At 36.6% G+C, this 26108-nt stretch overlaps 1 protein-coding gene across 1 annotated transcript; it reads right to left on the reverse strand.

Moving 5' to 3' along the window:
- Positions 1 to 1409: 1409 nt before the first annotated feature.
- Positions 1410 to 25713, reverse strand: MAN2C1 (mannosidase alpha class 2C member 1). Its single transcript, XM_072402253.1, has 27 exons — positions 25602 to 25713; positions 25302 to 25442; positions 23918 to 24043; positions 22960 to 23083; positions 22297 to 22367; positions 21220 to 21397; positions 20485 to 20674; positions 19400 to 19506; positions 18313 to 18423; positions 17261 to 17353; positions 16510 to 16626; positions 15227 to 15322; positions 14755 to 14900; positions 13905 to 14028; positions 13665 to 13786; positions 12528 to 12613; positions 11000 to 11173; positions 9949 to 10031; positions 9188 to 9282; positions 8322 to 8426; positions 8081 to 8237; positions 6742 to 6885; positions 5648 to 5757; positions 5198 to 5277; positions 4337 to 4482; positions 2262 to 2365; positions 1410 to 1617 (listed from the first exon to the last, which is right to left on the reverse strand). Exons 2-27 carry the CDS (start codon positions 25409 to 25411, stop codon positions 1500 to 1502), a joined length of 3117 nt encoding a protein of 1038 aa, XP_072258354.1. The 5' UTR covers positions 25412 to 25442; positions 25602 to 25713; the 3' UTR covers positions 1410 to 1499.
- Positions 25714 to 26108: the final 395 nt, after the last annotated feature.

Consider the following 26108-nt stretch of genomic DNA (forward strand, 5'->3'; position numbering starts at 1 on the left):
AAGCCCACAGCATCGCGGGATCGCGGTATCGGGTGAGTATGATTTTTTTTAATTACCGGTATATTTAACATGTATTCGGTGTATAAGACGCACCCACTTTTCCCCCCCAGTTTTGGGGAAGAAAAAGTGCGTCTTATAGTCCGAAAAATACGGTAATCCAGATCTGCTGTAACAGTGAGTAACAACAACCACTGCTATTCCCAAGGATTTAAAAGGCCGAAGTGTCCCTCCAGAAAAGGGGAATACTTAACGATAGTGCAGACTGGTATTTATTACAAAATCCCCAAATACAATACAATACCATTTTGCACGCTAAAAACATCCAGTTAAAGCTGCAATCCGCTTTTGACATTTAGCTTAATCCTTTGCATTTTACCAAAACAGGCATCTTCAAGAAAAGTCCTTATACAAGTAAGAACAGCCCATATTGTCCCTTCAAGATAACACAGAGGGATGAAGAACACCTCTAAAGAAAGGACAATTTTAGCATTGGGTAGTGATCAAGGACGACACATAATTTTTCTTACTATCACAATTCTGTTGCTAATTGGTCTGTTAGTGTAGTAAATATTAAACAAGGTATTTTAGACTTTTCATTCTTATGTTTTAGACCTACCAGTAAAATATATTAACAAAATCTTATAAATTTGTTGAAATTAAAAAAAACCTTTCCATGTATAATTTGTAACTATAAATGTACATTGGGGCAGCCATATTTGTACATTTTATATGTAGGCGCTGCTTCCTTTGGGTTGATGAAATGTTTGACAAGGTAGAGTTTACTATGGTAGAAACATTAGATTGTGAGCCCCTTTGAGGGACAGTTAGTGATAAGACTACAGACTTTGTGAAGCGCTGTGTATATGTTGGCGCTTCGCAGTTATATAAATGCTAGTTATTAATAATAATTATAGTCATTTCCCTGAAGTGGGGCACTGATAGGGAAGGCGGTGGTTGCATTATGAAGTGTTGCCGGTATTATAGGCCTGAAAAATAATAACCTAATATTGTTTACAGAATTTTTTAATTCTTATTTTACAGCTACACAAGATGTGAAGTGGTTGGAAAAGCTCTTGTTATTGATTGGTTAAGAGTACATCACTTTTGATTAAAAAACATCACTAGATAGAGATAGGTCAGGTGTTCCCTAAGTTGCAATTTAAAAAACAATCATAAGGTGCAAAATGCTGTTACTTATTGCAACCAAATTTCACCTTTGTTTCACAGTGCTGAACTTGTTTTCACTTTTTTCTGCCTTGATAAGGTGCAAAAAACACCTGAATAGGGATAGCAAAGGGGAAAGTGTATTTAAAGAAGAGCCCCACCTTGTCCCATTGTCACATTAGAGTTCGGGTAAGAACTGAATCAAACATCCTAATCACTTTAAAGTAAAAAAAACAACCAGCGGACATAATTAAAAAACTGATTTAAACAATTTTATTGTCTCATAAGATCTTAGTACAGTTATAGCTGGAGACATTCAGGTTTCTTCCAACAAGCTATCTTTGCAGCACTAGAAGTACAGACAGAATTTTAAATGGAGTAAAGGAAAGCTTCACACGTCCATCCTCTGACAGAACATTCTGCAAGTCATATGGCCGTTCAAGAAGGTCACACCTGAAAGAAACATGAACATTATTTTTCATCCATGCTTTGATCACACAGATAAAGATCAGTGACAGAGAACATGATAAGCACAACCTGCCACACCTGGTATCAGTAAGTAAACTAAAAGCAGACAAAAGTATTCCAAAGTCTCCAATACAGGCTATGCTTGCGGTGACAACTATATATTATGGCATTATAACAAGCCATTTCACAGAATAAATTAGAGCTTTATGATTGTTAGGTAGCTGGCTTTTTACAATTCCGTGATAATGTATCACATATTAGGGAGCAGGAAGTGACAAAGATGATTGACATAAAGGCCGAAACACAAATTTTAACATTATGTGCATTGCAGTACTAATAATGTTAGGTGGCACCCCAAAGCCCTGAAACTATTTAGCTAAGATTTATGAGTTGCAGTGCACCACAATGCTTGGTAATATACTACCTACTATCATGGATTGTGGTGCATTGCATCAGAAAAACTACATGGCCCTTTTCTTAGCCATTTTTCTGTTCATTGTCAGCTTATTCGCTTGGCTGCCTTATTATAACACATGGTAACAAAAAAATGCTAACAGTGGGTTGCAATATTGCAAGTTCAAGACATTAAATATAGAACTATGATAATTATAAATAATTTCTATACTCACAAGAAAGCTTCTTTTACAGGGAGTGAAGTCTGGAGCCAGGTATCCACAGTGCTCCCATAAGCCTCATATAACCTTACTACAAGGGTATCTGAGCGCTTTTCAGCCTAAAAAAAACAGAAGAGATAGCAGAGAGGACATAACAATTCCATACATTTTTTTAATCAATGGCTTTCACCAGTAGCTTTTTTCTAGTTTTTGGATAGAAAGAAGAAGTTTTTTTGCTAGTTACATATTGTGGCCTGTATCTTCCCCTTATTTCCATTCCCAATCATCATTTAATAGTGAACTACATCAAACTGCAATTAAAAGTACCGTAGTAACACCGTACCGTAGTCTGCAATGGTAATAGATGAAATGTAATGATGAATGCCTTGTGTGAATGCCTTGTAGAACTGATAAAAGCCTTGTGTACTAAAATCACAATATTTGGACATGTGTACAGCATGTATATACAGCTACATCTCTTCCCTGCTGTGTCCCCAGGAGGAATTCAGGCTGCTTCTTGTCCAGAGATGATTGAGACCAGCAAGTTGTGTTACCATTTGTGTTCTAGAAGTAGGCATTACCCAAATGCATACTCGCCACAAATTCCTCTTCTTGGGTTCCATCAAGGGACACACGAATACTTTGAGCTTTGGGTTACACTGCTCTACAGGAGGACTAAACATTGACAAAAAACAAAAAAAACTGTAGGAACAGGCAAGGAACATCTGTCTGGTAGACATTGGAAAATGTGTAATCACAAATCTACATTGTGATGCAAGAACCTTGCATATCTGGGAAAGACATATCTGATATCAGAAACCCTGAAAGGCACCCAAAGATTTGGTGGAGTGCTTCTTGATGGAAAAGGGTTGCACTCAATTCTTAGGCTATTACCATAGGTTTAAATGACAGTCTGTTTAAGCCACATAGTAATGAGTACCCTTATGGGGTCCAGGATCACAAAAAAAGGAATCAATCTTCCTGAAGAAAGCAATGACAGAATGAATGAAGAAGAGAAAGAATTCCACTGACCTAACCATATCTGGATAATGAAGAGAAATCACCAAAAAGAGTTCCTCATAGGAAGGGGTCTACAGTTCAGATACTCCCCCCACAGAGGTGATGAGAACAGGAAATGCTTTTTTGCAAGGACCAGTGGAAAAAAGTACACGGGATGCAGTTTTAAAAAGTGGATATTGAAGCACAGAGAGAACCTGATTCAGAGTCCCAGGGGAATGGGCAGGGAGAACTACATGGAAGACCCTCTGTGCAAAGATCTAAATCAAGCAATGGGAGGCCAAAGATATCTGAGAATCAGATTGCTAAGTAGAAATCTGGCCTTTGAAAGTACTGAAAGCCAAGCTCTGGTCCAAACCTAGCTGTAGGAAACTGAGGATTTGTACAAGAGAGAAACTACTAGTCTGGAATCCATGAAACCCACTCCTAGTGAAGTATGTATTCCATGTCCAGTGATAGACCTTGCAGGAGATAACTTTTCTAGCCTTAAAGTGGCCATACACTGGTTAATGGATTATTTTCTTCCTGATACGGATAGGTTACCCAGCATAACATTCATCAACCAACCCGCACTTCTTCTAACAGGGTAAATCATTGAGAAGTACTTCCAAAAACCATGTAGCAGTGGAGAGTTGGAAGATAATTTGACTGCTAAATGTGAACCTAAGATCAGACAGCTTGGAGTTTTTCCTTAGAAAGAAACAATGCTTCCTGGGTTGTATCCAAAAATCCAGATAATTTAGTTGATTAGTTGGCTGCAGCATCCATGTTTGAAGATTCAGAATACAACTGAACTGCTGTAATGACCATTAGTGCTATTTTATTATCGTTGTTTTAAGATTGTAATTGTATGTAGTGCAATGTATGACCGGCTATTGAAAATGTCTCCCCCTGGTGGTTATTTTATAATACTTTTTAGGGCCTTTTATCCTCCCATTTTCACCTGGAACTTCTGCAAAGAACACTTTCTGACTCTTCAAGTCCTCACTCTACTTCTACATCTACATCCACATATTTATGGAGGACGCCAGCAGCCAAAGCTGAACTGAAGTTTACCTTACCAGTAGACTTACCAGTTTGACAGTTTCCAGCACCACAGCAGGAGAGGAGACAGTGAAAGCACTCCAGGAGCTGTGCTGTGTAACCGGTGATGATGTTGTTAGAAGAGGAATGCAAAAGTTATATGCACTTTGAATGACTCCTGCTTCCTGAAAAGGTCCTAGTGGTTACAAAAACACAAAATGACAAATCAAGTAAGATAAAAAAATATTAGTTTAGTTCTAAACAAAACCATCGTTACTCCTAAAATAATAAGCACATACAACCACAATTTTTGTTCTATTAACAATACTTACGTAATCATTTCCTACCATTTACAATAACATAGATATATGTAAGGGAAAAGCCAGAGTTGCTGGCTGACATATCTGGATGGTATTTATGCACATGCTTTGTACTGCCATGTCCTAGAAAAACTAAAACTAGTAAATGTCTTTTTTTTCTTTTTAATACTTAATTGAAACCCACTGTTTTGACTTTATGCATAGACAAGCAGCAAAGAGGAACTCTACTAAGCACTATCTGCTTGTGATTTCACAACATAACATAATTTAGAGATTTTAAGGGACATAATAAATTTATTCTTGAATCAGTTTTTGTTGATATGATAACAATTGTCCCTTTATATCCAATGGTCCATGTACATAGATACATATAGTCCATTTATGGTACATTTGTATACAATGTAAACTTAACAATTAGGATCTTTATAAAGTAACTCTTCCTCCTCAGCAACTCAAATGTGAGGGAACATACAAACACAGAATTATTTAGATATCTAAGCAACCCTGTTGACTACCAATTCCTAATTTTGTGATATGTTTACTTTGCCTGAGTTTTTAAAATAGCTTTAAAAGGTGTGGCAAAAAACCTACTCTCGTGAGGCATCAGTGCATAGGAAAATTCATGAAGTCCAACATCTGCAGTGGCATCTGGGGATTTTGGAGCCCGCAATCTGGTTAAAAAAAAAAAAAAAAATACATACTAAAGTAATGATTTAGAGTTATATAAACAATATTGTAAAGTGCATTTCTTTCCTATAGTGCTGGTATGAAAAACACATAATTGTTATGAGTCGCTTACAGTTAGACCTTTACCCGCCATACATTTTCTTAGTACCTGTATTCTTGCCAATAACACGTTTACAAGGATTTTATACAGTTAGTGTAGCGATAGGGTAGAAACAACCACTCTGTGTACAAACAGAATGGTACCTAAATTTTTGTTTAAATTAACCCCCCCTATACATTATATACATTGTCAATACATTGGTGATTTTCGATATTCAAGCGATTTAAGAACTCTCTTAGAGAAATTAAACTTACAAAGAGAGGCTGAGAACATTTCCAAGTACAGAGCATCCATATTTGCAGTCATTTAACACAGCAACTCCAAAGCCGTACTCAGACAGGTCCATCCATCGGTGAGCCCAAACCTGGAAAAGACGTAAATGTATTGATTTATAGGATCATAAAATTAAGATGTAATACATCATATCAGGGCCATGGTGAAATGTTTTTCGCTGGCTGCTAAGTCTCTTAAACTTAACACCAGATTAGATATTTAACATCAGATTAAAGCTGAAAAATTAATCATATCACAAGAAATCACATGATTTAAGTTACTATATGACCATATAATGATATGACTATATAATATGACAAAAAAAGAAGAGAATATGTATACTTACGTTATCTATATTACCAGGAAATGTTATCTACAGCTATTAAAATGATCTACTGCATTCATGTCAAGTCCAAGGACAGGCAATAAAGCAGTTGCACCTTTATCTATGATTCCTTTAGTACAATTCCATGGATCATTTGCATTAAATTAAATTTTTTATATTGACAGAATCCATGAATAAAAAAACTAATATTAATAGTCCAAGATAGGAGCTTAGTGAGCTCTAAGGCAGTGTAATCTGTTAGGGATGTCTACTACCTAGGTAAATCTAAGCCAAACATGCTGCTATTTCTGCCATCTATTTTCCCACCACCTTGAGACAGCCTTGCAGCCACCCTGTGCCCACTTAGTATATTTACATCATATACACACCTGTATGCCACTGTAGCTCCTTCCTACATTAAAGTAACACACATGCTCCTTGCTTTTAGCGTTAAGACCTACTCTAGTTACTTTCTAAAGCTGCAGCCACCCTTTCCATTCTTCTCATCTACAACCTCTGAGATGTTGCTTTGTCTAAAGCCCCAACCACTCCAACTCCTGCCAGACCACCACCTTAAGCATAGACACCTCTCCCTGTGTCTCCATACATGGAGCCTGAGGGTCACAGGGTTGACATAACTGATTTACAACAAGGCTAAACAATAAAAGTAAGAATTGTTCCTTTACCCTAGTCCATGCCAAGGATTTACATATCGTAATTTGTTTGTATGAAGAGACAGAAGGGTCATACCTCATAACGGGCCCAGTCCCAAGAAGTATTACGATGAGTGGGTCTCTGCAAATGCCCAAACTGAATTTCATAGGTAGCATTGGTACTGTGAACCGTGGTTGGAAATTCAACTTTTAGGAACTTGTGAGATTCATTCCATTTCACCTATTGTGCAACAGAAAGCCAATATTACCTAATAGGCAGGAGATCCAAACACACATTTATACTACAATGTATTCAATGTAATTACCAAATATATATTATGGTATAGAACAAAGTTTTTTTCACATAATATATGGAACCCTTTTACAACAAAGCAAATCTTATTCATGTACCCTCTAAAGTAAATCAATTTTTTAAATGTATTCCCTTAAGTGCGTACAGTAATTATCCATTCACCAAAAGCATGGGACATATTTGCACCAGAGAGCAGATATCACTATTTGCACTTTGTTACACTGTACTTCAATCAGCACACCTACTGTATTTATAAAGATCAAGCCATGGTGTGCGTATAAGGAAAGGTCCGCAGAGTGTTCTCTGCAGAGACCTCTGCATCTGGAGGAGACCAGGTGACATGCCCTCCATTATAAAACAGGTCCTGAAGCTACATCACATGCACATCTATAAAATACATTGCATTTTTCTAAAAGTATTTTTTAAGCAGCAATATGGTTGCAGAACAACCATACTGCTCTTTTTTTTTTTAAAATGTGTCCTTATGTGTGCACAAGTTTTCACAATTATTAAAATTATTGCTCTTACCAGCAAGTTTTACATAGGATTAATTTTAAACTGTTAAATGTATCTGATCAAGCAGAACAACTGATAAATATACTGTTGTTGATAAAAATACTACTTCAGGTACAAGACTTCCCGGTACAAAAATATTGCATTTCATGTGGAGCAAGGGTGCACAACTAATAGGGCCTGATTTAAAAAAGCTGGAGAGAATACACTTTCATCAGTGAAGTTGGGTCATCCTGCAACCCCGGAATGGATCTGGTCCAGAATTAAAAACATTTGCTAATAAATATCAAATGACTTTTAAGAAATCCATTCCAGGGTTGCTGGATCACCCAGCTTTACTGATGAAAGTGTATCTTCTCCAGCCTTGGTGGAGTGTTAATAAATCAGCCCCATAGACACAAAGCCTAGTGCATGGTGAAGATTATATAAATATACCCTAAAAAGCTAAAAACTAAACATATAATAAAATAAAGTTATACCAGGCAATATAAGCGCCTTACAAAAAACTGAACTGTATAAATAGCTAATCAACTAAGTACATCTGATAACATCTGCATGTAAACAATATTATTATACAGCAAATCGGCATCCACTTTGTTCTCTTATATACCTTAGTGTTAAATCGAATGTAAGGGGCTGCAGCCTCCAGGATTATCTCTTGATCTATGGTACTATTGTCACTGATTTGCAGAGTAAATGTCACAGCTCCTCTCAGTCCTCCACTGCTTCTGATCTGAACGTTATTAATGAGATTTGTCACTGGTTTCCTGCCATCAAAAAAATACAAATGTCAAATGGCAACGAAAAACAGATACTTGTCCCTGAAATTGAAATCCATTATTTGCATTTACCTGGTCTCTAGATGATAGTCCATCACATCCCAAGCATCCCAGTACAGGGGAATGTCATCAAACATTACAAATTGATTCCCATAAGACTTTGAGGGTACAGATTCTCTGAAAATATAAAAAGTCTAGTTAATGTAAAGAAGGAAAATTGGTTCTTTACTAATTGTTTACTGGATGTTTAATCAATCAGAGCTCTAGGGAGTCTTTACCCCTTACTTACCTTACAGCAATCATCTCCAGTTGACTGAAAGCTGGTAGTCACATCCTCTTAGATAATCCAGGGCACTGTCATTAAATTACCATCCAGTTTCCATTCTTGTTGCCCTAACCCAAAGTTTATCAACCTTTTTAACCTTGTGGAAACCTTGAATTAACTTTTTTACTTTATCCAGAGCTCACAGTATATTAGTGTGGTGGCCAGTGGGAAGAATGTAACTCTAATAGATGGCAATAAAGATCATTGGTGTCTGTTAAACTGACCTGTAACCAACTGCCTATTGCTCAGAAAACCCATAACAACCTTGGAAGGAACCCTAGGGTTAACAGAATCCCGGTTGAGAAACACCATCCTTTCCTACCTAATAGGCATTTCTGTTGATAAGGATGAAAAAAAACACTACCGACCGTTAGTTTGCCTCAGTAGTAAGATTTGCAGTAGGACTGCACACAAGTGCATTAAGGCACCAGTAAAAGTACCAATAAGAACAGTGACTACACCATAATAAACAAAAGTCTGGTTTTGCAAACGCTAAAGCTGGCTCCTTATAGAAATTTTGAACTGTCAGATTAACAAAATGTACCAAAACTAATCAATGAGAGGGTCATTCAAATGTATATGATCTAAAAAGCTTCTTAGGTAGGTCCTTTACCTGTTGCAGGATAACAGTTTCAGAGATGTCAAACGTCCCATTGAGTCAAATCTAGCAGCAAGAAATTCATTTTCCATGGTTACAGAGCCATCATCCTAATGGGACAGAAAATGCACAAATAAATGTGACATAGTAACTCACAAAGTAAGTCTTCTGCATAAAAAGAAAACATATTTTTCCTTGCCAATACCAATCAGATACCTTGATTCAGTTTTAACAATTGGCAAATACACAATTACAATTTAAAGGATAGTTGTTGATCTAGGTAACATAGCACATTTTTCTAAGACAGCTTTCACACCTAAAGAATACTACCACTGATCAAATATAGTACAAATGAATATGAAACTGCTAATGATTTTAAAGAGAATAAATATATGTACTCGTTTTTTGACTTTATAAAGTGGACCTCGATGCCTGGGTCTGTCATTGTCAAAGGAGTAATAAGTAATTACTTGTCTTAAGTTAGATAGCTGAGTGGACTTAATACATTTAGAATAGGTTAGATAATCTGCCTGTTACCCATTTAGTTTTAGCATGAGCAAAAGAAATGACCAATAGCATGAGGACATTGAGCTCCACCACTCCCAACTCATACTTTATGCATAGCAAGAGAAAGCAGAAGCCAGTGGTCACGTGATCATACCTTTATAATAAACTGTAATAAAATAAACATTAAATGTTTTCTTTGTAATTACTTACTTATGCATACTTTGTTTATCACTATGAATTACTTTCACTACTTATCTATCTGTATATACCTGCATGGTAACGGTCACTGGAGTACAGGGACTGATGTTCTCTGGCAGCACAACATAACCCATACTGGGAACCTTCACAAGACCTTGAGGAAAGAAATCATGGTATTGTACAGTAAACAGTACACACATGTGTACATGCCCACTTAGTTTCAGTTATAAGTATATTCAAGGTTTATTGTGTATCATCATTTTTTAATCTATTCCAATAATATCAATGCAATCAGTGTATGGCCATACTCCAAATGGATTTAATCACGCAACACTTCAAGAGAAATGTATTAGATGCAGAGGACTTAGTATATGATTGCTAGGATTTTACATGTAAGTGTACAGTGGGCCCGATTTATTAAGGCTCTCCAGCAAACCTGGAATGGACCTAGTCCAGGATTTGCCAACTAAGAGCAAATGATTTTAAGAAATCTATTCCAGGTTTGCTAGAAACACAGGTTCTCCCATGATAGTCTATCTTCTCCAGTTTTGGAGAGAATTGATAAATCAGGCCCAGTGTGACTTGACCTTACACATATTTCACACTGATATAAACAGTCAAAGTACCTGGTTTCAAATGGTACTGTACAACGTTGAGTACATCTTTATTGACAGAAATATAATTTATGGCCTTCTATAGAGCTGGAAACTCTGACCAATAAAGCAGTTTACTATTGACAGCAGCTTGGTTCAACAAAAAAATTGTTTATGAATGCCTTTACAATGAATTATAGAAAAATTCAAAGTAATAGTCATTCATAGGAGATGTACAAGAATCTGATACAGCCTGACTACACTACAGTAGTAAATACGGATTTGTTCAACTGTGCCTAAACAAAATGTCTGCAAGACTATAAGTTGACATTTACAATGAATTTGTATTCTAGAATCATGAAATTCATTTTTTATGTAGTTAGGATTTATAACCTACAGATACTACATCCTAAAAATGTTTTGTTTTTTCTGAACATGCAATTCCCATGTGACATAAGTCATGCATCAAAAACAGAAAAATCAAAAGCATACAAAACCAGAAGTATTCTAATTTTAAAAAGAAATTTACCTAATTTTTCTTCTTCCGATGGCCGTGGCATAGATATAACTTCCGTGCGCTCCCAAGGCAAAGTGTTTATTACCATCACAGCCGGACTTGTTGGTGTAAGCTGGGGCTGCGGCAATGTTCCTATCAAAGACTTTAGAGCTTCATCAAGAAGTTTAACTCCTCCTGTTCGAATTTCTGTTGATGAACAATATTTATACGTCTTGGTGAATGAATTAAAAGTTTTTAAAGGTGTAGTCAAATTTCTATGTATAAACCACAAATGATGCTGCATATATTCATTTAATGTCATCTAGTTTAATCCTTTTATTTTGATTATGTCCTGCTCTCAATTAAATCATTCCTGATGCTCCTACCAGCAAGGTTCCTCCACAGACACCTCCTTTCCTAGGGTAACAATGTTTACTTACTTTAGCTGTGTTGTTGTTGAAGCTATGTTACCCTTTCCTCTACACTCATGACTTGCAATACATGCAGCTTTTTTAACAATCAGTGCAATAGCACACCTCACTCTTGCCACCGCAGTAACTCTGTGATGTGCATTTACCAATAAAGCACAAAAATGCAAACCAAAATTGTGCAAAGAGGATATTGGATGCACACAATGAAATAATGAACAAAGTATTTAACAAAAAATAGTTTACTTGCAAGATTCTCCTAACACTAAAAAAACTTTAAATTTTAATCCTTAAAAAGTTCTCATAGCACTAATAAAGTTTAAGGGCTGTAAAATGAGGAAAGTTTGGGTTTCATTTGTTTTTGAGGCCAACTCATGTTTGAAAGCACTTGGGGATTTGCACACAAGAGATACTTTTTTAAACTAAGTTTCAACTTGGTTTTCAAGATGAATCTCTTACATCCAATATGTCTTCTGCAGTTGTTGAAGCCCAGCTGCTATAACCTCAGTTATGGTTGTCCAGTTGCAGCTGCTCTTGTAAAAGGTACTTGCACATTTAAGTGATGCAGTGTACCAATATTGCCAAAAAATGAATTTGCTATCTATTTTGTGTGTGGTCGTGCAGTGATCGTTGATTATTCTGCGGTACACTTTCTCGGATACACATCACTTCCTGAATTGTTCAAACAATTCTATCTAGTGTGTGTATATTATTGGTGGATTATATTTGAACAATCGTATTGTTACAGCATGTACAGAATTGTGCACAATACAATTGTTTAAAATAATCGTGCATAATCGTTGATCTGTCGTTAGTCGTTCGTTCAATTGTCATTACGATCGTCATTAGTCATTCATTTCCTAACGACAATTATTGCACATGTGTACAGAGCCTTACTTTGCTATCTTAAATGAAAAAATTATCTGTAAATAAACAGGTTAAATGTGTTAAAGTAAAAAGTGTTTTGATCTACAAGGGCTATACAAGAGCTGAAATGTCATAGTACCTGATTTTAAAATTAGGACAGCAAATATATAATAAATTCTAGAGTTAGACACCAATGGGTATCACTTAAAACACCACATTTTCCACAGTCAAAGTTTAATAAAAACATAAAGTATAGACAACCTCACCCTCATAATAGTGCATTGCATCTTCCACTACTTGCTGGATACAGCTTCCTGGGAGCACATCATGGAACTGATTTAACAGTAGTAACCTTGGTAGAAAGTACAGAGAGCATAGATAACAGCACTGTAACTTTGTATCCCCAACTACGGTACTTCTCTTACAACAAAGTCAGTACATGAATTTCCAACACAAACAACATGGCACATCCTACATTTAATTATCTATGACTTGAAGGTGAGGATAAAGAATCTGGCCAAAAGCCTGTGGGTTTGAAAATGTTTGTAACAGTCAAAAAATGTAAGAGGTGAAATAACAGCAAGGCAAATGTACCAATGACTGGCTCAGGTTATGCTCTGCTGCGCAGGATGACCCCAGGATAAACCTGTGAAGAAACAGGTTACAAATGTAAGAATATTTTACATTTTTCATTTATTAAATACTAGGGGGCTCATTTATCAAGCAGCAAACAGCTTGTTCTCCAGAAGAATATTGTTATTAATTCAACACCTGATCACCACTTTTCATGTCCACATCATAGCAATATGATAACAATAAAAGATGGAGTTTGTTTCAATGTAGATATGGCCACACACTTACTCATGCTGCTAGAGATACCTAGCAGCCACATACTTCTATGACATTAAAAACAGTACTCCATTTGAGAAACATAGGTTTCCCCAATAGGTTGATTATGGCAAGGTGATCAATCACGGATTAAACAAAATTGATACAAAGAGAAAGAAAAAATAGGCAGCACAGTTGGCTCAGTGGCCAGCACTCTTGCCTTTGCAGCAGTAGGTCCCAGGTTCAAACCTGGGCCAGGACATTATCTGAAAGGATATTGTATGTTCTCCCAGTGGTTGCATGGCTTTCCTTTAACATTCCAAAAACATGCAGTTAGGTTAATTGGTTCCCCCTCAAAATTGTCCTTAGACTGTGGTAATGACATATAACTTTGATAGGGACATTAGATTGTGAGCCCCTCTGAGAGACAGTTAGTAACATGACTATGGACTTTTGAACAGTGCCCGTGTAATGTGTTAGCAGTATAAAGGTTAATAAATATATAAAACGTCTTTGGTCCCATTATCTATTCTGGCTATATTGTATTCCAAAGTATAGGGACAGTTTTTCCATACCTCCAAAGATGCTGAAGCTTGGAAGCCGGGTAGATAAAACTATCATCTTTTGCCCGGGCAACAGAACCGAGAAACTCCACATTGTGCAGTAACTGCTCACACTGCCTGTTCCCCTTTTTGATCTATTAAAAAGGAAACAACTGCTTATATCCTTTTTTTTTTTCCCCATCAACCAAAGCTGAACAGGTCGTTTTAAAATAAGATTCAAATATAAAATACAATGCAAAAGTAATGGAATACCTGTGCCTGTGTTGTGTAAGTGCCATTGTGAAGTTCCAGGAAGAGCTCTCCTACCCAGGTGCAGAGCTGAGAAGTGTTTGTCTCCAAAGCAGAGAAAAACTGGTCAGGGGTAGACAGATGTACCCTACAATACAGCCAATAAAATATAATTTACAATTTACCAATAAAATACAATATATAAATATACATAGGCTACATTAACTGAGAATTCAAAGAGCACAGAAGAAAATAGCTGCAAATGCACTTGATCATATGTGAAATACACTTTTGTTTTTCCATTTTTTTTGTTAGCTTAACTTTGCCATGTTTTGCCTGAGAAACAAGTGTAATTTTAAAAGAGAAAGATCATACAATAAAGTGCACAATTTTTACAGTAAAACTATCAAAAACTTTTGTCTATAGATTCAAAAAAAAAATATTATAATTTGCAATTGGTTGCTGAATGTCAATTGCTACTATGTAAAATTGAATGAAAGAGATTTTATTTATGTTGTGTCTGTGCGGTAAAAGTTATATTTCATGAGATTTGTACAAAGTTTATGCTATCTGGCTGTAATGTGTGAGGCTGGGTTAATAAATCAACAAAAAATGTCTTGCTTAACTGACTTCAACCCAAACTGACCCTTACTGTGTGTCTGTATGGTCAAGGCAGGCAAAATATAAATTTCCTTGGAGGCTCGGGAGGTTTTCTGTTTTGTTGTGAAAGTGATGTGGAATATTAATATATACACATAATATGAATATTAATATTATACACATACAGCATTTTTATGTAGAAGAAAAATGAAAAAAAAAGGCCTCTAAAAGGGTACTTTTTACTCTTTACTATATTTTAACTTCTCATTCTGACCTTGGCAAGCCATCTGTGTCTTTCATCCGTTTAAATCTTCCCAACATCTTTTCTGTAGGACCTCCACCCCCATCACCAAATCCAAAGAGGACAATTCCAGAATTCACTCGGCCTTTATCACGGTTGTTCCTCACGGTTTTCAGCATCTAAAAAGTCATCAGGTTTTATTCACATAAATAATCCACTTTATTATACATAACTTAATTTATGGATGTACTTGTTTTGATTTCTTTGTGTGGTTTACTTGGGTAGTTACAGACTTTAGGTGTAAATTTTATGTCAACAGCCCCATTAGAAACACATTTACCAAGAAAACATTGACTTGTTTACCCCTCTTTATTTTTGTAAAAATAAGGTTTTTAATGTACTTTAATTTATAAAAATCATACTGTAAAATTTATTAATACAACTGTGAACCTATATAGGATTGTACATGGCACAAAACTATAATACTTGAAAAGAAACTATTAACCTCCTCCACAGTGCCCTTCATTCCATAGGAGTCCCCTGGGGGAAAGTGAGCCAGGACCTTGGAGCCATCAATTCCTTCCCAATGAAATGTATGATGCTGCAAAAAGAGTTAAAAGTGAGAAATTCAAGGTGTAAAATCACATAAAAACAATGCTACACATACACTAACATCATGTGTGTTCACCCAACATTCACTGCTGGTATATTACACCAGCACAGGTTGGCAAAAGGAAAATATGATTACCTAAAGGAAATAGGCCAATTACTACTTCTTGGGAAGCAAAAACTACACTCTCTACAAATCTCCTTAAAGTTAAAGTATAGAACAAAATATATGGATTTGTATTAGGGTGGATCCTGTTGTGAGATTTACACAGTTGTACCACAGAAGAAAACTGTATATCTGTATATCAGGTCAGGAGACCTAATTTTTTTACTTTTTGCTGTAGCTCAGTAACAGGTACAGGTTTTGACCTTCCTTCTCAGTCCCCCCTTAACTCGACAGTGAAAGTAGAAGCATGAGCTTCTGATGAGTTACTTGCTTTTCTTACTACCTGTCCATACTGTCAGGTCCATACAATCTGCTTTACATGACAGAAACCAAGGAGGTACCCACACTGCTTGTAGTTCTAGAAACACTTTTATTACATAACAATTATATACACAGCTACATTATTTTTGTCCTTTATATCTGCTTGAAATTCTGCTTTAAGAAAGAATGCAGCTAAAACACTTTTACTTCCTCTATACAAATTACAGGTTTAGTTGTGAAGTGGTGCTCTAAACAAATATAAACCTATAGTCATATCAGGGATTTGAAATAACAAATGTGCTTACAAGTTGAGTTTATAAAACAACCTAAGGTTCACACAAATGGCCAATACTTGTACTATCTCCGAAATATATATATGATTTATTTTATAAAATCTTTTGTAAGAGAAAGTCGGTGTTGCTGCAAGAACAGTTATGTTATTCTACCTACCTAAACTTCCAACATGTGAATATTATTATTATTATTATTAATAAAGAGGATTTATATAGCGCCAACATATTACGCAGCGCTGTACATTAAATAGGGCTTGCAAATGACAGACAGATACAGACAGTGACACAGGAGGAGAAGGAGTGACCCTGCCCAGAAGAGCTTATAGTCTAAGAATAATAAATGCAACACAGATAATTTGTTATTTCACACAAGTCTTAGTATGGATAATAGGAAGTACTTTTTTTAGCAAGGAGTTGATTGACTTTTTTTTTTTTCTGAAACAGTATCACATGACTCACAGGAAAAGCATTGACCAGACTCCAACTCAGCTTCTGAGTCAGAAAACGATGGATCCCACAGCCATTCATCAACTGAGGCAGCTGAGCAGAATATCCAAATGTATCTGGTAACCAAAACTAACAAGAAAGATGAAACCAAAAGAAACAAAAATGTGGTAACAGTGGTAGAACAATGAAAAATGCCACAGGGGCGATTTATTTGTTAACCAAACCTATGTTTAGTTCAAATCTCCAATCATGCAGGGTAATTAAAAAAAATCCTGCACATGAAGAGTTTTTAGCTCAGGATCATTTAAGGTAAACAACCCTACGTCCTAAAACAACTCACAAACGGTGGTGACATTCTAATTGATACCATTTATTTACCCCCAGTAGATTATAAAAGGTAAAAATTAAAACATTTACAGATTAATTTCCCTATATTCAATAGTATTTATATTCAACTATATTTCGTCCCTATATTTCACAGCAATACAGCACAGTCCAAGATATGTCAACACTTATAATAGATCCTCATGTCTAAGTCAAAAAGAATAATATACATAAATAACACATGAAGTATAACAATGATATACAAACAAAAGACATGAGATACACAAAATATAACACTGTAAATACCTGCTTATGAAGCATAATTTATGATTACAGATTCAGACAGTTTTTATGGCTTTTAAATCATATCAGACTCTTTCATTTGAAGTACAGTACGGTATTTAAAGCAAACACTGATCAGGATCATTTCATATCTAACCTCTGAGCACATGTTGCCAAATTCCTCCTGGAAGAAGTACTGGCCCTGTAGAAACTGGCGGACCATTGATTCACCACTGGGGAGGTTTCCATCCTAAGGAACAGGAAATTTTAGTTCAGGAAATATATATGCAACTGGAATATAAAACAACACAAAGATCCTCCAAAGCTGTGTGAGTAAATCTATCTACCACATAAATTTATACTTGCCAACCACTGACCTCACAGTCACACTTCCCCCTGAGTAACCTCATGACGCCAGAACCTGCCCACTCTCCCATCGCAGGCTCAGACCTGCTTGCTAAATTCCGGGGGGACAGCAGCACAGGGCTGTCCCCCCCAGGATGGTTAGCAAGCAGCCTGCGATGGGAGAGTGGGTCGGTTGTGTACAAACAGGGGGCAGAGCCAAGGACGACTGGTATAAATTATACCCCCAATATTAACAGATTGTTTTACAATTCCATAGTAGCAGCCCATTAACTCACTTTAGGAAATGTGTTTTCAAGTTTCTATACCTCCTCTACATGCACCCTCTTTATTGGAATTTAAGGTCTTACGAAGTTAGGTACCATTTTATGATTTAGGTTAAAAATCATTTTTAAAGGTAAGCCATCATGAATGACAAACATGGGTTGACTTTCTTTAGAAAATTCTGATATTCTGTATTTCTTTGGCTGACCTAGAACAAGCATAGCACGTAAGGGTAAAGCCACCTACATACATTATATTGTTAGAATTATGTTTTTTAACAGATAAAATGGTGATACATCTTTTTGGCCTTTTCTAATACTGATCTATTCATAGAGAAAAAGCTCAGGCTGGCACTGGGGGTAAATCAGATACAAAACTACACTGGTGAATTCAATAATATAATGATATTCAGTAAAAGGCCAGTTTGGGTACATTTCATAGATTAAAGGTTATATAATTCGAGAAAAACACTAATTTTATGTTAACAGATGTTTTTTTCATCTATTAATGTTTGTGCCAGGCTTTCCCATATGTGTGAGTATTCTGGAGTATAGATAAATTAATGACAAGACAGGATTTTACCATCTCCACCCATGTGCCGCCAACAGGAACAAACTGACCAAGCTTGACATAGTCCTTAATCTGTGAATATAAACCAGGATAATGTGTTTTCACCCATTCCAGCTGCTGGGCCTGTGAAATCGGAAAAAATGGAAGTTATTTATTGGTTTACAGGTGAAAAAAAAAGAATATAGCAACCACAAATGAAACAAAGCAATTTTCTTTGGATAGAGTAGGAAGGGTGTAAAGCCATAGCCAGGTGCTTAGTGGAGTCTTTATAGCCGCTAGGCAAAAATCTTCTGCAGTTCTGCAGTCAGAAGATATCTTCAAGAGGACAATACAGCAATAAATATAGCAATTGTTGGAAATACAGCCAGTTTTTCTGCTGTCTGTGTTTCTTTTAGGTATATATTTTTCATGCCTGCCTCAATGACAATGGTCATTAGGAGGTTATGAACCTTTCCTACTTTAATACACTTAAAAACAGTTTTGGCTGTTGTAAGGCTATGTACACACATCAGATGATGCTTGTCCAATAATCAGCTCAAGGCAGATATTGGACGGGAATGTGCCGTGTGTACAGTGCTAGTCGTTCCGCTGTCTGTCCTGGCAGATCCACAGACGATGATTGAATATAATGAAAGTGAAGGGGAGAGAGCGCAGTGGGGTGCCACTCTATCATTCTCCCCCTCTCCGTAGAGCAGAACGGCGCTGTATGTACAGCATTTATTCATGCATCATTCAGAAAGATCCTTTCCAACGACAATTATTGCACGTGTATACCCAGCCTTAGAATTCATGTAAATTATAGCAATATACATTGATCAGCTAAAACATTGTACAGCCAAAACAGTTGCCACTGCACACCAAAAACACCATACAAGACCTGTCATTTTAGAAATGCTCCGACCATGTAATTTAAAGAAATACCCAATGGTATTACCTTCACCTGTAAGTGTGGTAAATGTTTTGACTAATAGGTGTATATTATTAATGATACAATTTGAGTTTGTAGGCAAAGGAGTCTGAATAATAACTTAAGAAAAGATGTGAACAGGTGGCCTGTAAACTGCTGTACAATAGATAAAACAAAGAGAGGTTTGTTTACCTGAGAGCATGTGAACGTGAAATCTGGATAGGATGCCATTAGCTGTACTGCAGTTACCCAGCTACGAGCACATTTTCTTATAGTTTCTTCATATGGCCACAGCCAAGCTAAAACAGAATTTGAAGATACAACACACATGAGGAGAACAGCTGAATACAATACAATAATACATCCTTACTAGGCAATATGTATAGGATGACACAGAAATATAATAGTCAGCTGTTGGTATAAATGAGTGTGTTACATACTCCCTCTCTGCCTTGATAGAAAAAAGAAAATTTAAATGGTGTACAGATATATTTAGACCACTTTAGTCACAGGTCGGTGTAATATATTGTATAGGGAACTGAGAGTAATCAAACAACTAGATGTGTTAACAAAAATACACCAAGTACAACATTTCCAAGCACCAATGTAAATGACACTACTTCATACATATGTAAATTGCTGTACTACTTTTACAGTAGAAACTCTTCCTCTTGACCTACCTTCTACACCACATCCACAATGGTAAATTTATATAGTATGCAATGTGCACATGAGGAAAGCTGTAGAAATGCCATTGGAATGGAAATTGGGTATTGTGGGGAGAAGAATATCATGCACAGTATAGGCAAGATGGGTTGTGTTGTCTATTATTATTATTATTATTATTATTATTATTATTAATAAACAGGATTTATATAGCACCAACATATTACGCAGCGCTGTACATTAAATAGGGATTGCAAATGACAGACTAATACAGACAGTGATACAGGAGGAGAGGACCCTGCCCCGAAGAGCTTACAGTCTAGTCTATGACAAGGTATTTCAGTATAACTCCTGCAATGTTTGACTTATAATAATAAATAGTTATGTATAGAATAAAATCAAACTTGTGTTAAAGACCCAAATCATCATTACAACCTCTACTAAACTCTGCCTTAATAAAGCCCCCTTTAAAATATAAATTAGCTTGGAAAAGCTGACATAGTGAGTGAACATATAGCTGCTTATAAGTACACTGAGTGGGGAAAACAAAAAGGGGCCCATTTAACATACACACATTTAAAAAAGCAGACTTGTTCTTTAACAACATTTACCAGAATCAATGTGACAGTGTCCCATAGCATGAATCATGTGTTGGCTGTCTCCATTTTTTTGGCTGAAAAATGAGGAAGCCAACTTGGCAACTGTGGCATAGGTGCCAGGGTCATTGACATCACACAGGTTCACCATTTGGTTGGCCACATATAGAGCTTGATAGCTTCTTTGATTGTCTTCACCAAGCAACTAGAAAAAAAAACCAACCAGCAATAAATTCATAATAAATATGTTTAGATCTTACAAAATATAACATGAAGTACTAAAGTATATCCTAAAGATATCCTCCTGATATCTGATATTATCAACGTTGGAGTAATGGAAAAGGTGTATTACTTTTTAAAATGATAATGTACCTGTACAAAGAAGTATTGACTGGTAAATGACCCCTTGATGCCCTACTTGTTCACAAGTACATACCTTACTCTTCTTATTCTCATAATGCGGTGCTGGGTGCCCCAGTATCCAATATCCAGTATTGTCATGTGAGCACAGTAAAAGAGTCTCCAGCCTGTTGCATGTTTCTGAACTTGAAGCTGACACATTCTTTTCTCTGGTGGGCAGAGTGGAGGAATATATAGGAAGAAGTTGTGTGTGGGTTTGGGGGGGGGGTAGTTAAGTGAACCTGCTGCTGTGCCCTGCATGCTAAACCTGAATTAAAAGACTAATTTCTGTGATTTTGTTTTACCAATTACTGTTTTACTATTTCTATTAATCTCCTAGGTGTTGCTTACCTTGGCCATATCATATATAATTTCAAAATCCAGGAGTAGTTCTTCTACATTGCGGTTGAAAACAGCAAGTTCAGCTTTCTGTAGCGTAAATGTTCTGCGCAAATCAACTGGTGCAATCATCCCTCCCTGACCAGCTCCAAATAGCCCATTGCAAGCCATCTCAATGTACAGGGTCAGGCTGTTAACATGAAAATCAAAAAACCCTCAAGAGCAAAGAAAACACACAATAAATTTATTCAACAATAGATGATAAGAACAGATGGGCCAGATGGTTAAAGTGTCAGCACTAAGAGATTGATATTCTACACACCATTCTTTAAAGCAGGTTCGATGTCCCGGTAAAATGACTACTGAAATATCTTCCATGTAAAGAGATTTAAAGACTGTTATAAAGTAAAATGGATTGCAAGTTATGCATTATTCAAAGGAAGACAGTTGAAGCCTTTTAACAATTTTTTTTCTCCCTCCATGTGAACAAATATGAATTATGGGCATGATCAAATCATGAGGCAACCATAAGATGCTTGGCAGAAGAATGAGACAAGCTATTATGACTGTCAGGGGCCGGTGCTGTAAGAAATATTCATTTGTTCTGCACAGCATATTTGTTTATTTCAGTGCACTTAATTGTTGACTATCTTGGAGACTGGCCATCTTAGAATGGGATCAAATGCCTGGTCTAATTTAATAAAATGAGTCAAATACTTTAACCCATAAGTAGTCAAGTTTTCCTTTTCTAAAGATAGATTGGTATTATATGTATTCTGACTGCTTTGCTGTGGGTTACTGTCTATCAACTGAAGTATTATTTTTAACCCCCTTTTAAATTAATATTGCACATTGAATTTTTTATTTCAGCAATGGCAACATTCTGCTTATTTACTTATTTGATAAACAAGCTGTCCAGTGTCAAGTGCAAAGTGCTAAACCCACAGTATTAAATTAGAATTAATCTTACACAAGTTATGTGTTGTGGAAAAGCATGATAACATAGGTGATGTTTGGAGACTACAAAGAATATGATTGCAGAAAACAATGGACTGTCTGACGCCATACAATAAGACACAGGATTCTTACCTATGTGGATCTCCTTCCTTCAAATGTCTGCTTAAAATGTAGTTAGTTTTTTCACCCTCTTTTGTTAAACCCTGCAACAAAAGATGGCAATTAATACAAAATAAAATAAACACAAACTAGAGAACTACATGATGAAAGGTTCGTTTTTATTGTTTTGAATATTATAGGATGGGTAAGTACCATTACCATGCCTTCAGATGGCTAGTTGCAAAAAGTAGCAGACTTTTTGAGATAGTTCTTACTCTAGTGATTGCATTTATTGAAAATGGAAAAGTTTGTGTAAGGGATAAGTTTCAGAATCCTTATTAGATTTGAGCAGAATTACAGCTCTTTATTGTAATTCTGGCAATCTTATCTACAAAAAAAAACATCAGGACTGTACAAATAATAAAAGGTTATGATGTTGTTTAGGCATCTTGTTTTATAAATGAAGGGTTAACAAAATTAATGAAGTAAGGATTCTTCCAAATATATTAAGCATGCTAGAAATTTAAAAACATGGATTTCAGGAAAATAATGTTCATGAAGACAATTATTTAGATAGGGACTAGAATTTGGGGACAGTCAGTGGAACAGCTAATTAACAATTATTTTGTCTGATGGAAGGTCTACCTGTGAGTATTGTATACTTTTTTAATAATTTTCCCCTTAATAATACTTTACCTGGACTGGCATGCCATCCTTCCACACCAACCCCTCACCATCACTTTCCCATATTAGATGAACCTCCTGTCCGTTCCACTGTTCTGGTATGCTCACTTGTACTTTAAACCAACATGTCCACCAACTACAAAAAAAAATACAACAGTTCCTATGTTCCAGAATACTTATAGGAATATTTCATCAAAATGTATTTCCATAAGGCAGTTTTACAACCTGGTGTGCACTACTGAACAGTATGAATATGCAGAAACATTTTTTTTCTAAAAAAGTTTTGTATCTTTTTAGCAAAGATTTCTTAACAACTGTGAACTCTTTTTTTTACAAAAGCCTTTGTTTAAAAAGTACCACTAATTGTGGGACACCAAACCTGAATTCTTTCTTGACAACACCAGTAAACCCTAGTTGCATTTAAAACCCAATAAAAGTGAACTATAGCCAAAATTACCCCTCTGACCCTATAGATTTTTTCACTCCATTATTAATTCTGCAAACCTATTTTTTGAAAATAAATAGGTGAAAAGGTTACATTTCCCTAATTTCTTTAATTCTGGGATCCAGCAATGTATTTTTATGAGTTCAGCGAGCTGCATTTATGCAAGGTGCTGGGATATGCTGGCTACCCTTGCATCCCCCAGGACCGAATGACCACTTGTGCACATGTGGCCACGCCAAAGATTGTCAACCCAGAAGAGAAGAGGAAGAAGATAGCGGCATTGATGACAGAACAGGGACAGTTCAGTATTTTCAAAAAACTGCAATCAGGGAGGTAAAGTCATTTAATTGAAGAAGGGACATCACCTATCCTTTCTGCAATTAAGGACCTATCTGGCCACAACTTTTTTAAATAAGGGTTTGGTTCCACTTTAAGGTTTATGTCTAGAATGACACGATCCAGTTCAATTTTATAACTAACTTATTAAACCACCAGCAGCATTTTACCAGTTTTTATAATACTCACGTGGGTCCAAAGGTCTGTCCAACCTGAGCAGGCTGAAAGTCTCTCTTCAAAGCATCTTCATACGAGATTCGCTCCTTTGTTAAAAAGCAAGATAGGGAATCCACAGGATGCCTTGCCCCAAACAACCTTCAAAGATAACAAGGGGTTAAAACAATAAAAAGATTTGGGAAATTACTTGAAAAGTATAAATATATTATTTAAAAATCCCTTATTACAGGAGTAACTGTCATCAAAAGTACCCACGGGTTTAAAACCCGTGTTGTAAGTACAGGGAGACAAGAAGATCATATAAATTTAGGGTTTACAAGGGGAAGGATCAGAATACAATAGTATAAATAGTAATAGAAGACACTGCAGCATTTCAGACTTAGAGATGGCACAGCAACAGGCTGGAGGTCTGTCAGTAGGGCTAAAACAAACTTAAAACAGACCTAAACTCAACATTTCCATTTTACATAAAGGGGTAAACAACCCTTATATGTAAAAGAAAAAATGTTATTTGTTTTAAGTGCTACGATGCCGGGGCGATCAAGAATGAATGGGAGCACAGCTTCCCGGGATACATACGGCATGCATGCCGGGAGGCTCTGGGGGCTCCTTCTGCCTGATCTCATTTTTTCCACTAAGGAGAAATAGATGCCGATTTCACGCATGCTTGGTTTTTCCTTTCACAGTGGGCTACATCACCTGATCCCGTACCTGCACAGTGCGAGAACGGGTGAAGTAGCAAGAAGACAAGACTGAAGATGGCGGTGCACGGTGCTTCCCCCACGCTGAAACAAAGAGGAAGAATTCTAGGACGATGCAGGACCGGATCGGGGGAAGGACCAGAGCCATCGAGGGATCTGCCAGATTAAAGGTAAGTGTGATTTTTTTAATTTCAGTTTAGTTCAGTTTTAGGACATGAGGAGAACTACCAAAGGTTGAGGAGAATAAGAGTATAACTGGTAAAAGGGGTGTCAGTGGATAACAGGGGTGAGCTGTGCATGCAAAGGGTGCAAGGGCAAGCTGCACATACAAGGGGCCCCCCACAGCCATCTGCACACCATCACTCCCATTATAGCATTGCTGCTCTGTGCAATCATCTTTACATTTATAACATGCCGCCGTATAAAGAATATAACAGAGGGACAATATGAAAAAAAAACTGAATAGCACACAAATTTTAGATGCAGGATATTTAAATATCAAAGGCAATATAAGGAAAAGATCTACAAAAATAGATAAAGAAGGAAGAATTTGATGCTGGTTCCCTCACCTCTTAGATTGTAAGCTCTTCTGTCATTTGCTATTTATTGTACAGCGTTGCGTAATATGTTGGTGCAATATAATTATTGTTTATTACTACTAATATTAATACTAATAATGAAAGCTACAATCACACCTTCCCCGCAGGTTGCAGTCAGTGAAGTAGACATCAGAGATGAATTTCTCCACTCTCTCCAGGGTAGTTCTTCTGTTCTTCAGCACTAGATGGGCTGTATGTTGCTCCATGGCTGCTTCTCTGTAAAGATCACAGCTGTCCCTGGATCACAGCAGATATGGAAATGTCAGAAGAAAATATTAAACAGGTTTGTGTCCCCAATGACCAAAAATCTCTGCTGTATCTCACCTCTATGGTAACCTACCATGTACCACACATAAAACTAGCTAAATACAGTCTGTGCTGAAGGGATAATATTACCTCCTGCTATAGTTTCTTTCCCCTTACTTCAGTACTTTCCTCTCTGGAACGCATACAGTGCGCTTCATTGTCTTCTTCCTTGTTTTTCCTGCAGCTGGGTGTTTAGGTTTGCAGATCTTACAATCTGGGCATGTGCAGGCTGGCGGCGGCCATCATGATTTTGGGCAGGCAAAATCTGAGTAAATGTAAGTCTCTGGGCGGCCATTTTTGTCTTGGGCAGCGAGCATTTCAGATTGCTGAAAAGCTAACAGTAACCATTTTTGTTAAGGGCAAAGCACAAGTTTTTTGCAATGATTTTCTGGCATTGAGGAACAGAATTTAAAGGGCCAAGGAAGTCTGTACGATGCTACGTGTACATACAGACGCTATATCAGTGTTTCTCAACCAGAGTTCCTGCAGAGATTGTTAGGGGTTCCTTGAGCAATGAGAAATTTGTGCTGCTCAGATCAGTTTAAAGAGAAATTAAAATCAACCCCCCCCCCAAAAAAAAAATACTCCTACCTTTAT

Source organism: Pyxicephalus adspersus, chromosome 2, assembly GCF_032062135.1.
Source record: "Pyxicephalus adspersus chromosome 2, UCB_Pads_2.0, whole genome shotgun sequence".
Lineage (NCBI taxonomy): Eukaryota > Metazoa > Chordata > Amphibia > Anura > Pyxicephalidae > Pyxicephalus > Pyxicephalus adspersus.

Bases quoted from the DNA above. Each gene is read 5' to 3' on its own strand.
- MAN2C1 (XM_072402253.1), bottom strand. From the start codon at position 25,411: ATGGAGCAACATACAGCCCATCTAGTGCTGAAGAACAGAAGAACTACC. The intron at 14,901-15,226 runs GTTAATAGTTTC...ATGACTTTTTAG, and splicing joins TGAAGGGCACTGTGGAGGAG to ATGCTGAAAACCGTGAGGAA. The intron at 9,283-9,948 runs GTATATACAGAT...CTGTCCCATTAG, and splicing joins CAGTGACCGTTACCATGCAG to GATGATGGCTCTGTAACCAT.